The sequence below is a fragment of the Hemitrygon akajei genome, chromosome 26 (genome assembly GCF_048418815.1).
Source record: "Hemitrygon akajei chromosome 26, sHemAka1.3, whole genome shotgun sequence".
In the NCBI taxonomy this organism is placed as follows: domain Eukaryota; kingdom Metazoa; phylum Chordata; class Chondrichthyes; order Myliobatiformes; family Dasyatidae; genus Hemitrygon; species Hemitrygon akajei.
This window is the reverse complement of record NC_133149.1, coordinates 59,446,269-59,463,458: the sequence shown is the minus strand read 5'-3', so window position 1 is coordinate 59,463,458 and position 17,190 is coordinate 59,446,269. Positions and strand designations below refer to the sequence as shown.

General features: G+C 41.2%; 1 protein-coding gene across 1 annotated transcript in view; it reads left to right on the top strand.

Moving 5' to 3' along the window:
- LOC140716725 (nuclear factor 7, ovary-like) overlaps window positions 1-16,946 on the top strand; it is a 66,350-nt gene extending 49,404 nt beyond the window's left edge. Inside the window, exons 3-5 of the mRNA XM_073029536.1 lie at window positions 384-406; window positions 494-612; window positions 16,329-16,946. Of these exons, the coding sequence (XP_072885637.1) occupies window positions 384-406; window positions 494-612; window positions 16,329-16,882 (696 nt within the window). The 3' untranslated portion in view covers window positions 16,883-16,946. The remainder of the gene's footprint in view (window positions 1-383; window positions 407-493; window positions 613-16,328) is intronic.
- Window positions 16,947-17,190: the final 244 nt, after the last annotated feature.

The window sequence follows — 17,190 nt, the reverse complement described above, 5'->3', positions numbered from 1 at the left end:
TCCTCACTAAATTTCTTGTGGAATTTGTTAAAATCCATCTGGAATTACATCTTCCCACAAGTCTCCCCATAAATAGAGGTACTTCCTCCACCCGCACAAAATCACATACATCATTGATCTTAAATTCCTACATCCTATCACACTGACGTCATATCCAGATGAAAATGCACAGCCTGTCCTGTCTTCCCTGTAAGTTTCATCCTCTCAGTAATGGTCTGACATTCAGAAACTTTCCCTGTCATTTACCCCGTGGTTCTGTATTGTCCGTGTGTGTGAGTGATTGCGGGAGTGGGAATTTTCAACACCTTGTAATGATTTGGATGAAATTCAGGATGTGGACGGTAAGTCCAAGTGTAATCAGATTTGTGTTTTATTTATTTCAGGAGGAAGCTCGTCGGAACAGAAGGTAGGACAGGCTCTTTACTAAAACCCTGAATGGATTTGTAAAATAGTTCAGAATATCAATTTATAACCAGCAATTTAATACTTACAGGATTAATGACGATGTCCAGGAATTGGCAGTGACAGATGAGACCCTACCAGTTGAAAAATTCGATCACCTCTATTTGTTGAACACAGTGCTGAGAGAAACGCTTGATGCTATTAATCGAGGTAAAATTTACAAAGATTCATTTCTCCTTGTTTATGAAGCTCAATTTAGTTCCAATTTGATGCAAAGATTGTGTGTAATACTGGGCTGAAGGGGAACTGAAGTTTATTCGACATCAACCCCACCGACTGGGAGGCATTGCTGTCACATGGTTAGCTGGAGATGTCAGACACCTCAACACGCCAGCACAGTGTCACAATACAACCAATACACGGACTGGCAGATGAACCACTGTGTTCCAATCCCAGGCAAATACACTAACACACCAGGACATGAGTTTGGATCTACCAAAGGAACTGGGAATTTAATACTGACGATGATATTGTAGGGAATAAAAGCAGGTATCAGTGTGGTGACTGGGATTGTCTGGAAAATACACACGTCCTCTGTTCCCTGTGAGTGCAGACTCTGACTGACACAGGTCTTCCCCCTTCCGGATCAGCATCTCTCACTGTTGTTAGAGGCAGAAGAGGGGAGTGGTCGTGATCAGGGACTGAATCGTCAGGGGAACAGACAGGAGAATCTCTTGATGTGAACGGGACACCCGAATGGTATGTTGCCTCCTGGGTGCCAGGGTCAGGGATGCCTCGAATCGTGTCTGCAGCATTTTAGAGAGGGAGGGAAAAGAGCCAGACATCTTGGTAAATTTTGGGACAATGACATTGGAAGTAAAAGCAAAGAGGTCCTGAAAAGAATCTGGCTAGCTTGGTAGAAAGCTCAGAAGCAGTACCCCCAGGGTTGTAATTTCTGGATTGCTGCCTGTGCCACGTGCTGGTGAGGGTAGAAACAGGATAATTTGACAGATAAACATGGCTGAGAAGATGGTGCTGGGGACAGGGATTCAGGTTCTTGGATCATTGGGATCTCATCTGGTGGAGGAATGACCTGCTCAAAAGGGATGGGTCGCACCTCGACCCGAGCGAGAACAATATTCTCACAGAGAGGTTTGATAGAGCTGTTGGGGAGGGTCTGAACTAATTTGGTGGGGGGGGGGGGGTTGGAACTGGAGAGAAGGGATAGGACTGATGGTTAAAATGCAAAGATAGCGTGCAGTCAGACTGTCAGATAGGGCGGACAGATGAGAGGAGAAAATTGCAGCCAGCATGGTGAGTATCAGTGCATTAGGGATGCAGAATTAAAAAGGGTAGCAGATACAGTACACAAAGTGTTATATCTCAATGCATGGAGTATGGGAAATAAGGTGGATGATCTTGTTGCACTATTACCGATTGTCAGGTATGATGTTGTGGCCATCACGGAATCGTGGCTGAAGGATGGTTGTAGTTGGGAGCTGAATGTCCAAGGTTACACAATGTATCGGAGGAAGGAAGGAAGGCTGATGGGGTGGTGTGGCTCTGCTGGTAAATCAGCAGCTAGATGTGACATAGGATTGGAAGATGTTGAATCCTTGTGGGTTGAGGTAAGGAACTGCAAAAGTAAAAATGACACCGACACCAGTCATATACAGGCCTCCCAACAGTCAGTGGGATGAGGCCCACAGATTACAACTGGAAATAGAAAAGGCTGATGAAAAGGACAATGTTATGATAATCATGGGAGATTTCAACATGCAGGGCAATTGGGAAAATCAGGTTGGTAAAGGATTTCAAGAAAGTTTGTTGAATGCAATGTGATGGTTTTCTGGAGCAGTTTGTCGTTGAGCCTACTCGGGGAACAGCTCTACTGGATTGGGTGTTATGTATTGAACCAGAGGTGAGTAGTTAAAAGAAACCTTAGGAGGCAGTGCTCACAACATGACTGAGTTCAACTTGAAATCTGATAAGGAGAAAGTAAAGTCTGATATTGTATTATTTCAGAGAAGTGAAAGAAATTACAGAGGTCTGAGAGAGGAGTTGGCCAAAGCAAATTGGAAGGAGATGCTGGCAGGGATGAGAGCAGAGCAGAAATGGTGTCAGTTTCTGGGAAAATGATAAAGGTGAAGGATAGATGTATACCAAAAATAGATAAATACTCAAATGGCAAAATAGTAAAACCGTGGCTGACAAGGGAAGACAAGTTAATGTAAAGGCAAAAGAGAGGGTATACAACAAAACAAAAATTAGTAGGAAGACAGAGGATTGGGAAGCTTTTAAATATCTATAGAGAGGAACTAAAAGGATGATTGGGTGGGAAAAAATAAACAAGAAATCGATTTGAATTGAATTGACTTTATTACTTACATCCTTCATATACATGAGGATTAAAAATCTTTACATTACATCTCCATCTAAATGTGCAATGTGCAATTTATAGTAATTTATGATGAATTATATGTATAACATGCTGGTCAATATAACATAGAAATACAGTTGTGTTAGCATGAGTTAAGTCTGATGGCCTGGTTGAAGAAGCTGTCCCGGAGCCTGTTGCTCCTGGCTTTTAATCTGTGGTACCATATCCCGGATGGTAGCAACTGGTACAGTTTGTGGTTGGGGTGACTCTGGTCTCCAATGAACCTTCAGGCCCTTTTTACACACCTGTCTTTGTAAAACAAGTTAGCAAACAATATCAAATTGTTTTTCAAGTATTGTAAAAAAAAAACAGAGATGAGACTGGATATAGGACCGCTGGAAAATGAGGCTGGATATATAATAACACAGAATAAAGAGATGGCAGATGAACCAAATATTTTGCACCAGTCTTCACCGTGGAAGACACCGTTGAAGAGTGCGAGGGAAGAGAAGTGAGTGCAGTTACTGTTACAAGGGAGAAGGTGCTCAAAAAGCTGAAAGACCTAAAGGTACATAAGTCACGCGGACCAGATGAACTGCACCCTAGTGTTCTGAAAGAGATCGCAGTAGAAATTATAGAGGCATTTGAAATGATCTTTCAAAAATCACTGGACCCTGGCATGGTGCCAGAGGACTGGAAAATGGCAAATGTCACTTAACTCTTTAAGTAAGGAGGAAGACAGCAGAAAGGAAATTATTGACCAGTTAACAATCACACCTGTGGTTGGGAAGAAATTGGAGTAAGTTGTTAAGTATGAGGTTATGGAATACTTGGTGACACTGGACAAGACAGGACAAGTCAGCATGGCTTTGTTAAGGGAATATCCTGCCTGACAAACCTGTTGGGATTGTTTGAGGAGATTACAAGTAGGATAGATAAAGGGGATGCAGGGATGTTGTAAATTTGGAATCTCGGAAGGCCTTTGACAAGGTGCCACACATGAAGGTGGTAACCAGGTTAAGAGGCCATGGAATTACTGGAAATTTACATATGTGGATAGAGCGTTGGCTGATTGACAGGAAACAGAGAGTGGGAATAAAGGGATCCCATTCTGGTTGTCTGCCGGTTACCAGTGGTGTTCCACAGGGGTCCGTGTTGGGGCCGCTTTTTACGTTGTACATCAACGATTTGGATTATGGAATTGATGGCTTTGTGGCTAAGTTTGCTGATTATACAAAGATAGGTGGAGGGGACGGTAGTGCTGAGGAAACAGAGAGTCTGCAGAGAGACTTGGATAGATTGGGAGAATGGTCAAAGAAGTGGCAAATGAAATACCATGTTGAAAAGTGTATGGTCATGCACGTTGGTAGAAGAAATAAACGGGCAGACTATTATTTAGATGGAGAGAGAATTCAAAGTTCTGAGGTGCAATGGGACTTGGGAGTGCTTGTGCAGGATACCCTTAAGGTTAACCTCCAGGTTGAGTCGGTGGTGAAGAAGGCGAATGCAATGTTGGCATTCATTTCTAGAGGAATAGAGTATAAGAGCAGGGAAGTGAGGTTGAGGCTCTATAAGGAACTGGTAAGACCTCACTTGGAATACTGTGTGCAGTTTTGGGCTCCTTATTTAAGTAATGATGTTCTGACATTGGAGAGGGTTCAGAGAAGATTCACTAGAATGATTCCGGGAATGAGAGGGTTAACATGTGAGGAACATTTGACCGCTCTTGGACTGTACTCCTTGGTGTTTAGAAGAATGAGGGGGTACCTCACATAAACATTTGAATGTTAAAAGGCATGGACAGAGTGGATGTGGCAAAGTTGTTTCCCATGATGGGGGAGTCTAGTATAAGAGAGCATGACTTAAGGATTGACGGGCGCCCATTCAGAAGGGAGATGCGAAGAAATTTTTTTAGACAGAGGGTGGTGAATCTGTGAATTTCTTGCGGCAGTGGAGGCCAAGTCATTGGGTGTATTTAAGACAGAGATTGATAGGTATGTGAATAGCCAGGGCATCAAAGGTCATGGTGAGAAGGTGGGGGAGTGGGAATAAATGGGAGAATGGATCAGCTCATGATTAAATGGCGGAGCAGATTTGAACGACCGAATGGCCGGCTTCTACTGCTTTGTCTTATGGTCTTATTTGAATGAACCAGTATACGTAATAAGGATCTTGTAGCACAGGTAGAGTTTGGCAAGTACAAACGTAGGCAGGTACGCCTTTGGTCGAAGGAATAAAGACATAGACAATTCTGTAAACAGGGCAAAATTCAAAAATCAGAGTTGCAAAGGGACATGGATGTCCTTGTGCAGGATTCCCTGAAGGTTAACTTGCAGTTTGTGTCAGTGGTAAGATTGGCAAACTCAATGTTTGCTTCCATTTATAACCATATAACAATCACAGCACGGAAACAGGCCATTCCGGCCCTCCTAGTCCGTGCCGAACTCTTAATCTCACCTAGTCCCACCTACCCGCACTCAGCCCATAACCCACCACTCCTTTCCTGTCCATTTACCTATCCAATTTTACCTTAAGTGACACAACTGAACTGGCCTCTACTACTTCTACAGGAAGCTCATTCCACACAGCTATCACTCTCTGAGTAAAGAAATACACCCTCGTGTTTCCCTTAAACTTTTGCCCCCTAACTCTCAAATCATGTCCTCTCGTTTGAATCTCCCCTACTCTCAATGGAAACAGCCTATTCACGTCAACTCTATCTATCCCTCTCAAAATTTTAAATACCTTGATCAAATCCCCCCTCAACCTTCTACGCTCCAATGAATAGAGACCTAACTTGTTCAACCTTTCTCTGTAACTTAAGTGCTGAAACCTAGGTAACATCCTCGTAAATCGTCTCTGCACTCTCTCTAATTTATTGATATCTTTCCTATAATTCGGTGACCAGAACTGTACACAATATTCCAAATTTGGTCTTACCAATGCCTTGTACAATTTTAACATTACATCCCAACTCCTGTACTCAATGCTCTGATTTATAAAGGCCAGCGTTCCAAAAGCCTTCTTCACCACCCTATCTACATGAGACTCCACCTTCAGGGAACTATGCACTGTTATTCCTAGATCTCTCTGTTCCACTGCATTCCTCAATGCCCTACCATATACCTTGTATGTTCTATTTGGATTATTCCTGCCAAAATGTAGAACCTCACACTTCTCAGCATTAAACTCCATCTGCCACCATTCAGCCCATTCTTCTAACCGGCATAAATCTCCCTGCAAGCTTTGAAAACCCACCTCATTATCCACAACACCTCCTACCTTAGTATCATCGGCATACTTTCTAATCCAATTTACCACCCCATCATCCAGATCATTTATGTATATTACAAACAACATTGGGCCCAAAACAGATCCCTGAGGCACCCCGCTAGTCACCGGCCTCCATCCCGATAAACAATTATCCACCACTACTCTCTGACATCTCCCATGTAGCCACTGTTGAATCCATTTTATTACTCCAGCATTAATACCTAACGACTGAACCTTCTTAACTAACCTTCCATGTGGAACTTTGTCAAAGGCCTTGCTGAAGTCCATATAGACTACATCCACGGCCTTACCCTCGTCAACATTCCTCGTAACTTCTTCAAAAAATTCAATAAGGTTTTTCAAACATGACCTTCCATGCACAAATCCATGCTGGCTACTCCTAATCAGATCCATTCTATCCAGATAATTATAAATACTATCTCTAAGAATACTTTCCATTAATTTACCCACCACTGATGTCAAACTAACAGGTCTATAATTGCCAGGCTTACTTCTAGAACCCTTTTTAAACAATGGAACCCAATGAGCAATACGCCAATCCTCCGGCACAATCCCCGTTTCTAATGACATCTGAAAGATCTCCGTCAGAGCTCCTGCTATCTCTACACAAACTTCCCTCAAGGTCCTGGGGAATATCCTGTCAGGACCTGCAGATTTATCCACTTTTAAATTTCTTAAAAGCGCCAGTAATTCCACCTCTTTAATTGTCATAGGTTCCATAACTTCCTTACTTGTTTCCCACACCTTACACCATTCAATATCCTTCTCCTTAGTGAATACCGAAGAGAAGAAATCGTTCAAAATCTCTGCCATCTCCCTCGGCTCCACACATAGCTGACCACCCTGATTCTCTAAGGGACCAATTTTATCCCTCACTATCCTCTTGCTTTTAATATAACTGTAGAAACCTTTCGGATTTACTTCCACCTTATTTGCCAAACCAAACTCGTATCTTCTTTTAGCTTTTCTAATCTCTTTCTTAAGATTCCTTTTACATTCTTTATATTCCTCGAGCAATTCCTTTACTCCATGTTGCCTATATCTATTGTAGACATCCCTCTTTTTCCGAACCAAGTTTCTAATATCCCTTGAAAACCATGGCGCTTTCAAACCTTTAACCTTTCCTTTCAACCTAACAGGAACATAAAGATTCTGTACCATTATAATTTCACCCTTAAATGACCTCCATTTTTCTATTACATCCTTCCGAAAAAACAACTTGTCCCAATCCACTCTCTCTAAATCCCTGCGCATCTCTTCAAAGTTAGCCTTTCTCCAATCAAAAATCAAAAAAGGTTAAAAACTCTAGGTCCAGTCCTGTCCTTCTCCATAATTATATTGAAGCTAATGCTATTTTGATCACTGGACCCGAAGTGCTCCCCAACACATACATCTGTCAGCTGACCTATCGCATTCCCTAACAGGAGATCCAACACTGTCCCATCTCTAGTTGGTACTTCTATATATTGTTGCAAAAAACTATCCTGCACACATTTCACAAACTCTAAACCATCCAGCCCTTTTACAGAATGAGCTTCCCAATCTATGTGTGGAAAATTAAATTCTCCCAAAATCACCACCTTGTGTTTACTACAAATATCTGCTGTCCCCTTACACATTTGCTCTTACAACTCACGCTCCCCATTAGGTGGCCTATAATACATTCCTATCAGTGTTACTACACCTTTCCCATTCCTCAATTCCACCCAAATAGCCTCCCTAGAGGAGCTCTCTAATCTATCCTTCCAAAGCACCGCCATAAGATTTTCTCGGACAAGCAATGCAACACCTCCTCCTCTGGCCCCTCCTACTCTATCACACCTGAAGCAACTAAATCCAGGAATATTTAGTTGCCAATCACACCCTTCCTGCAACCATGTTTCACTAATAGCTACAACATCATAATTCCAGGTATCAATCCACGCTTTAAGCTCATCCACCTTTCTTACAATGCTCCTAGCATTAAAATAGATACATTTAAGATACTCTCCACCTCCTCCTCTCTTTTCATCCCTAACAATGCATTCAAATTTATTATCCTTTTCTTTCTTCTCCCCTACATCTTCGGGCTGAGCGCATCCCTTCTCCATCACCTGCCTTTCCTCCCTCACACACTGTCTACTTACTTGCTCTACTGGTGAACTAACCTCCTCTCCCATAGTTTCCTCAAATTGATTTCCGTTCCCCCATCTTACTAGTTTAAAGTCTGCCCTGTAGCCCTAGCAAACCTCCCCGCTAGGATATTGGTCCCCCCAGGATTCAAGTGTAACCCGTCCTTCATGAACAGGTCACGCCTGCCCCAGAAGAGGTCCCAATGATCCAGAAACTTGAATTTCGAGAGGATTAGAGTACAAGAGCAAGGATGTAATGCTGAGGTTTTATAAGGCATTGGTCAGACCACACTTGGAGTATTGTGAGCAGTTTTGGATCCCTTCTATCGGAAAACATGTACTGGCATTGGAGGGGGTCCAGAAGATTCACAAGAATAATTCCGGGAATGAAAGAGTTAACATATGAGGAGTGTTTGATGGCTCTGGGCCTGTACTCACCGGAGTTTAGAAGAATGGCTGATTTATTATCCCTTTGAACCCTATTCTCCCGCTTCCTCCCCATAACTTTTGAGAATCTGACTAATCAAGATGTTTACTTATTAACTTCTGCTTTAAAAATCAAACAGGAGAAAATCTGCAGATGCTGGTAATCCAAGCTACACAGGTCCTGATGAAGGGTCTCACCAGATCTCGCTGACACCTGTCTGGAGAGAGTTGATGTTGGGAGGATGTGGGTGGGTCGAGAACGGTAAGCACAGCCTCCGACTATAGGGATGTCCATTTAGGACAGAGATGAGGAGGAATTCCTTTATCCACAGGATAGTGAATTTGCCACAGGCAACTGTGGAGGCCAAATAATTGAGTATATTTAAAGCGGAGTATCAAACACAAATTGTTTGTGGGGGGGGGGGACGTCACGTGATGACGTGGGATCGAGACGCGGATATCCAGCTCTCCCGTAAAAAAAACTAATAAATTAATGTTTAAGTGAAGAAAAGTTAGTAAATATTTCCTAAAAACTACGTCTAAACTACTCAGGATTTTCCTTAGATATGCCTCCTAAATAGACAAAGAAGAAAACTATTACTTTGAAGATAGTACAAGGAGCCGGCCACCATGAAGAAGCCTCGGACTCAAGTGCATCTCAATCCGGCGACACAGAACAGAAAACGCCCGCAGCATCAATCGTCTCCAAGAAGGAACAACAGGAACTACGCGTGCGCGCCGGAAAGGGCATGTGCAAACATTAGCACATTGAACTACAAATCCCAGCTACGATTGGAAGCGGAAGTGACAATGAAGCCGTGGTGGATTCGGATTCTCTGGAACATACAGATGAAGATGAACATGTAAAAGAAGAACAACAGGAAGAGATTGGAGGTGGGAGATATTCTGGACACATAAGAGTTCCTTCTTTGGTGCAAATAATGCATGAATTAAAAGAAATTAAAATATTAAAAATAATACAAGAAGATATTAAAAATATGAAGGCTATGTTTGATAAAATGGTGAAAAAAACAGGAGAAAATGGACAAGAAAGTTAAAAACCTGGAAGAAATAACGGGAGACACTATTGAGAATGTGAAGAAAATGGAGGATAATACTCTTGCCTGGACATCAGAAAGAAAACGACTGTTGGAAAAAATAGACGTGCTTGAAAATTTTAGTAGAGGAAATAATATTAAAATTGTTGGTCTTAAAAGAAGGGATAGAAGGAGAGGATCCAATAAAATGTTTTGAAAAATGGATCCCGGAAAATTTGGAAATGGAAGAGGGAACCCAGTTGATTGAAATCGAAAGGGTCCACAGAGCTTTAAGATCAAAACCCACGACCAATCTTGATAAAATGCTTAAGATATCAAGATAAAGAAAAGATCTTGAAGGCAGCTGCCCAATATGCCAGAAAGAAAAATGAGCCATTGATGATAGAAGGGAAAGCAGTTCTTTTCTATCCTGATATAAGTTATGACCTTTTGAAGAGAAAGAAGAAATTTAAGCCAGCGAAAAATGTTTTATGGGAAAAGGGTTATAAATTTCTATTGCGCCACCCAGCAACACTGATAATTTTTTTGGATGACGGAAAAAGAAGATTTTTACAGATCATCGGGGTGCAGAGGAGTTTGCACAAGAACTCCCAAATATTCGCTAGTCACAGTAAAGATTTAAAAGTGAAACAGATTAAAGATGAAGACAGGGACACTGAAGTGAGTTGATGGACATTAAGGACAGAAGAATATTTAAATATACTTTTAATTATATGATACAGGTTAAAATTTGAGAAATATTAATCGAGAGTAGTGATATTTTTTCTTATATATACTTTTTTCATGTTACGGGGGAGCTGGGGGAACTTCGGATCGATCGCTATGGGATTCACGTGTGTAATCATGGCGTTTGCCATGACCCGCACAACGGAGGGGGGTAATGTTGTGTTTTTTTTTATTCACAAAATTACCAGGGGTTTTATTTTTCTTTTATCTTTCTTTCTTTGCCTGGATGATCGGAGGGGAGACACATAGCAACATGGAGAATTTTAAAATAATTCCCCAAGGTACTATGAGAGTTGAAATATTATGTATGATTATAGGCCGGAGTAACCACATTAAAAATAATGACTAATTTCCTGATTTTTTAAAGTCTTAATGCTAATGGGCTTAATGGACTGATGAAAAGAAAAAGAATTTTAACATACATTAAGAAAATGAAAATAGATATAGCTTTTATACAAGAAGCACATTTAACAGAGATAGAACATCAGAAATTAAAGAGAGATTGGGTCGGAAATGTTATAGCAGCTTCATTTACTTCAAAAGCGAGGGGAGTTGCAATTTTGGTCAACAAAACTTTACCAATTAAAATACAAAATGTACTAATTGATTCTGCGGGAAGATATGTAATTATACATTGTCAAATCTTTTCAGAACTATGGACTCTTATGAATATTTATGCACCAAATGAAAACGATGTAAAATTTATACAGGAGGCTTTTTTGAATTTGGCTGACACACATGATAAAATATTAATAGGCGGAGAATTTAACTTTTGTCCAGACCCAGTTTTAGATAGGTCAGCAAAGGTTGTTACAAAACCAAAAGTAGCAAAATTAACTTTATTATTGATGAAAGATTTAAATTTGATTGATAACTGGAGAAGAATTAACCCAAAAGAAAGAGATTATTCATTTTATTCAAATAGACATAAAACTTATTCAAGGATAGTTTTTTTCTTAATATCAGCGAATATTCAAGACAGAGTGAAAAATATGGAATATAAAGCAAGAATATTGTCAGATCATTCCCTCTTGATAATGACAATGATAATGATGGATAAGGAGGAATCGATTTACAGATGGAGATTTAATTCAATATTATTAAAACGTCAAGATTTTTGTGATTTTATGAAAAAAACAGATTCAAGTTTTTTAGATACAAACTCACATTCAGTTAATGATAAATTTATATTATGGGAAGCGATGAAGGCATATTTGAGAGGCCAGATAATAAGTTATACTTCTAAAATTAAGAAGGAATATATGGTAGAAATAGATCAATTGGAAAAAGAGATTACAAAATTAGAAAAAGAATCTCAAAGATATATGACAGAAGAAAAACAAAGACAACTTGTTAATAAGAAACTACAATATAATACACTTCAGACATACCGAACAGAAAAAAGCAATTATGAGAACTAAACAGAGATATTATGAACTAGGTGAAAGATCACACAAGATTCTTGCTTGGCAGTTAAAAACAGACCAGGCTTCCAAAACGATAAATGCAATTAGAACGAGTGTAAATAAAATTATTTATAAACCTTTATAAACTTTTAAATTTTTTTATTCTGAATTGTATCAATCAGAATCACAGAATGATATTGTTGAGATAGAAAGGTTTTTATCACAAATAACTCTCCCAAAATTGAATTTGGAAGAACAGAAGGGATTAGATGTGCCTTTTACATTAAAAGAGGTCGAAGAAGCTCTAGGATCACTTCAGAGTAATAAATCTCCAGGAGAAGATGGTTTTCCGCCTGAATTTTGCAAAAGGTTTAAAGATTTATTAATTCCTCCTTTTATGGAGCTAATACACCAAGCGGAAAGAACACATAAACTTCCAGAATCTTTTTCGACAGCTATTTTAATTGTAGTGCCAAAAAAAGACAGAGATCTTTTAAAACCAACATCATATAGACCTATTTCTTTGTTGAACACGGATTATAAAATAATAGATAGATAGATAGATAGATACTTTATTCATCCCCATGGGGAAATTCAACTTTTTTCCAATGTCCCATACACTTGTTGTAGCAAAACTAATTACATACAATACTTAACTCAGTAAAAAATATGATATGCATCTAAATCACTATCTCAAAAAGCATTAATAATAGCTTTTAAAAAGTTCTTAAGTACTGGCGGTAGAATTGTAAAGCCTAATGGCATTGGGGAGTATTGACCTCTTCATCCTGTCTAAGGAGCATTGCATCGATAGTAACCTGTCGCTGAAACTGCTTCTCTGTCTCTGGATGGTGCTATGTAGAGGATGTTCAGAGTTATCCATAATTGACCGTAGCCTACTCAGCGCCCTTCGCTCAGCTACCGATGTTAAACTCTCCAGTACTTTGCCCACGACAGAGCCCGACTTCCTTACCAGCTTATTAAGACGAGAGGCGTCCCTCTTCTTAATGCTTCCTCCCCAACACACCACCACAAAGAAGGGCAAAGATTTTATCTAACAGATTATGTAAATACTTACCAAAATTAATACACATGGACCAAACAGGATTTATTAAAAATAGACAATCGGCAGACAATGTAACTCGGTTACTTAGCATAATTCATTTGGCACAAAAGAGGGAAGAAATGAGTGTAGCAGTTTCTTTGGATGCAGAAAAAGCATTTGATAGATTGGAATGGGATTTTTTATCTAAGGTATTGGAAAAATATGGATTAGGAGTATCTTTTATAAAATGGATTAAAACCTTCAATACTAACCCCAAAGCTAAAGTGGTGACAAATGGCCAAATTTCAACATAATTTCAGTTAACAAGGTCAACTAGACAAGGTTGTCCATTATCACCTGCTTTACTAGTGTTGGCGATAGAACCATTAGCTGAATTAATTAGAACTGACTCAAATATTATGGGTTTCAGAGTTAATCTGGAGGAATATAAGATTAGCTTATTTGCTGATGATGTTCTGATTTATCTAACTAACCCATTACTTCTAGATTGGAAGAATTTGGGAAAATATCAGGATACAAATTAAATTGGAATAAAAGTGAATTTCTACCACTTACGAAAGGAGATTATAGTCAATGTAGATTAATAACTCTATTTAGATGGCCAATAAATGGTATAAAGTATTTTGGTATAAGAGTTGATAATGATATAAAGAATTTATATAAATTAAATTATTTGCCATTATTGAAAAAAATTCAAGAGGATCTTGATAAATGTTACCAATAACATTAGTAGGTAGAGTCAATGCTGTAAAAATGAATATATTCCCTAGATTACAATATTTATTCCAAACATTACCAATACAATTATCACAGAAATTTTTTCAAGAGTTAAATAAATGTGTGAGGAAATTCCTTTGGAAAGGTAAGATGTCAAGAATATCGTTGGAAAAATTGACATGGAAATTTGACCTAGGAGGGTTACAATTACCAAATTTTAAGAATTATTACAAAGCAAATCAACTTAGATTTATTGCATCTTTTCTTGATGAAGATAAACCAGCATGGATTAGAATAGAATTAGACAAAATAGGAGAAAATATACCAGAAGATTTTATATATAAATGGGAATCTAAATGGATACGGGAAAAGAAAGAATCTCCTATACTAAAACATTTGATTGATTTATGGAATAAGATAAATGTTGATGATGAGATAAAGAAATCTTTATTAGCAAAGAAACCTTTAATTCAAAATAAACTTATCTCTTTTACAATGGATAATCATCTTTTATATAACTGGTTTCACAAAGGGATTAGATATATAGGAGACTGTTTTGAAGGAGGTATATTAATGTCATTTGACCAATTAAAGAATAATTATAAAATATCAAATAACACCCTTTTCTGTTATTTCCAATTAAGGACTTATTTAAGAGGTAAACTGGGTCAAACAATGTTATTGCTGAAACCTAATGAAATAGTAACTTTATTTCATAAAGGAAAAATTTAAGAACATATTTCTGGTATGTATAATTTGATTCAAAAACAGGCAATTAAACAAGGAATTCATAAGTCAAGACAAAAATGGGAAACTGATTTGAATATTAAAATTGATGAAACAAGTTGGTCAAGATTATGTCTTGACAGTATGACAAATACAATAAATGTTCGACTAAGATTAGTACAATATAACTTTTTACATCAAATATATATTACACCACAAAAAATAAATAGATTAAACTCAAATTTATCTGATCAATGTTTTCGATGTAATCAAGAAATTGGTAATTTTTTACACTCTGCTTGGTCTTGTTCTAAAGTTCAACATTTTTGGACAAATTTAAGAGTTTTACTGGAACAAATTATTGGGATACAACTTCCACACAATCCATTATTTTTTTTTACTAGGCGATATTGAAGGGATAAAAATTCATAAAAATTGCATTTGTAGTAGCCAAAAAGGCTATTGCAGTTACTTGGAAATCGGATTCATACTTAACTATAGATCGTCGGAAGAATGGAATTTATTGCTGCATTCCACTTGGAAAAATTCCTTATAATTTAAGAGATAAATATGAAATATTTCTGAAAATTTGGCGCCCTTATTTACAAAAAAATAGGAATAAATATATAGGTGCTCCGAAGATAAAATTATTGGTTATCTGGGGAAAGAAATAAATATACATATTAAAGCTATTATGAACTCCATGGAGCATGTGGGGATCTTCCGATATCCAGGCATTCTTTCTTTCTTTCTTTATTTTTTCTTTTTTTTCTATCGCGATGTTGTGGGGAGGGGGAAGGGTTTTTTTCTTTCTGTAACCTATTTGAAAATTAAAGTAACACACACAAATTGTTGGGGGAACAGCAGGCCGGGAAGTTTCTATGGAAAAGAGTAAACAGTCCACGGTTCAGACTGAAACACTGCATCAGGACCTGTGTTGCTTCAGGGTCCCTGCAAGTTCATCCCCTGTACTAATGAGGGGCTGCGGGGGACGGGGTTATGGGAAAGGGGACAAAGTATTCCTCATCTGCCATCTTTGCCCCCTCCAGCTTCTCATTACGTCTACACACACAGTTCACCCACGGGCTTTCCACCCCTCCCCCTCCTGGTTCAATCTGCCATTCATCTCTCTCCTACTGGTTCCCATTATCACCTCCTTTACTGTCTCAAACCATCACACTCACAAATGAATGTGAACATTGTATGACGGGCCTGTTCCTGTGCTGTACTGCTCTATATTCTCTGTTCCAGTTTCGGAGAATGAGAGGAGATCTCATGGAAACACAAAATTCTTTCAGGGGTCAACAGGCAGGAGTGAGGGAGGATGTTTCCCCTGTCTCAGGAGTCAAGGGCCAGGGGTCTCTCTGCTCTCCGTCCAGCGGAAAACCCCCCGATCCCCGGGGCCGCGCTCCCCGAGTCCCCCCCCCCCCACCCCGATCCCCGGGGCCGCGCTGCCCGAGTCTCCCCCCACCCCGATCCCCGGGGCCGCGCTGCCCGAGTCTCCCCCCACCCCGATCCCCGGGGCTGCGCTCCCCGAGTCCCCCCCCCCCACCCCGATCCCCGGGGCCGCGCTGCCCGAGTCTCCCCCCACCCCGATCCCCGGGGCCGCGCTGCCCGAGTCTCCCCCCACCCCGATCCCCGGGGCTGCGGTGCCCGAGTCTCCCCCCACCCCGATCCCCGGGGCCGCGGTGCCCGAGTCTCCCCCCCACCCCGATCCCCGGGGCCGCGCTGCCCGAGTCTCCCCCGATCCCCGGGGCCACGGCCGCCCGTCTCCCCCCGATCCCCGGGGCCGCCCTAACCGAGTCTTCCCCCCACCCCGATCCCCGGGGCTGCGGTGCCCGAGTCACCCCCCACCCCAATCCCCGGGGCCGCCCTGCCCGAGTCTCCCCCCACCCCGATCCCCGGGGCCGCGCCGCCCGAGTCTCCACCCCCCCCCCCCCCCGATCCCAGGGGCCGCGCTGTCCGAGTCTCCCCCCGATCCCCGGGGACTCTCTAATTCTCTGCTTCTCCCCCCAGTCTCTGTCACCCTGGATGTGGAAACGGCGAATCCGCGGCTCGAGGTGTCTGACGATCGGAAGAGTGTGAGATGGACTTGGACCCAGAGGAATGTCCTTTACACCCGGAAGATATTCACAAACTGGTCTTGTGTGCTGGGATCGGAGGGATTCACATCGGGGAGACATTACTGGGAGGTGGAGGTGACAGGGAATCGGAGCTGGTGTCTGGGAGTCGTCGCAGAGTCTGGGGAGAGGAAGGGACGGGTCAATCTGAGTCCGGAGACCGGATTCTGGGTCATCAGGCGGGTTGATGACGTGTTATATCGGGATTATGACGTGTACCGTGATCTCCCCTCCCCCGAGTCCCGTCTCCCTGCCGGTCCCATCCCCGGGAGGGTGGGAGTTTATCTCAGTTACGAGTCCGGGACAGTTTCATTTTACAACGCGGAGACCAAGTCCCATCTCCACACCTTCACTGGGAATAAATTCACAGAGAAACTTTATCCTTTCTTCCGGACTGGGAATGTCAACCAGTGGCTGAGAATCTGCTCCGGATCCGCTCCGGGTCTGTAAACGGGTCGGGTCCCGGGACCGGCGTCAGGAGTAAAGTCCCTGTAAATATAAATGTGCGGAGAGTGCAGCTAAATACGTGGCTAAGGAGATAGTGCAGGAGGGAGGGTCTCATGTATCTGGATAATTGGGCTTTGTTCCCGGGAAGGTGGGGCCTGTTCCGACGGGATGATTTGCCCCTGAACTGGAGGGGGACTAACATCCTTGCTGGTAGATTTGCCAGTGCTGCTCCGGGGGGGGGGGGGGGGGGGGGGAGGTTGGTAAAAAAGATTTGCAGAGTGTTAGAGCAGATAGTCAGGTGGAGGAGGACA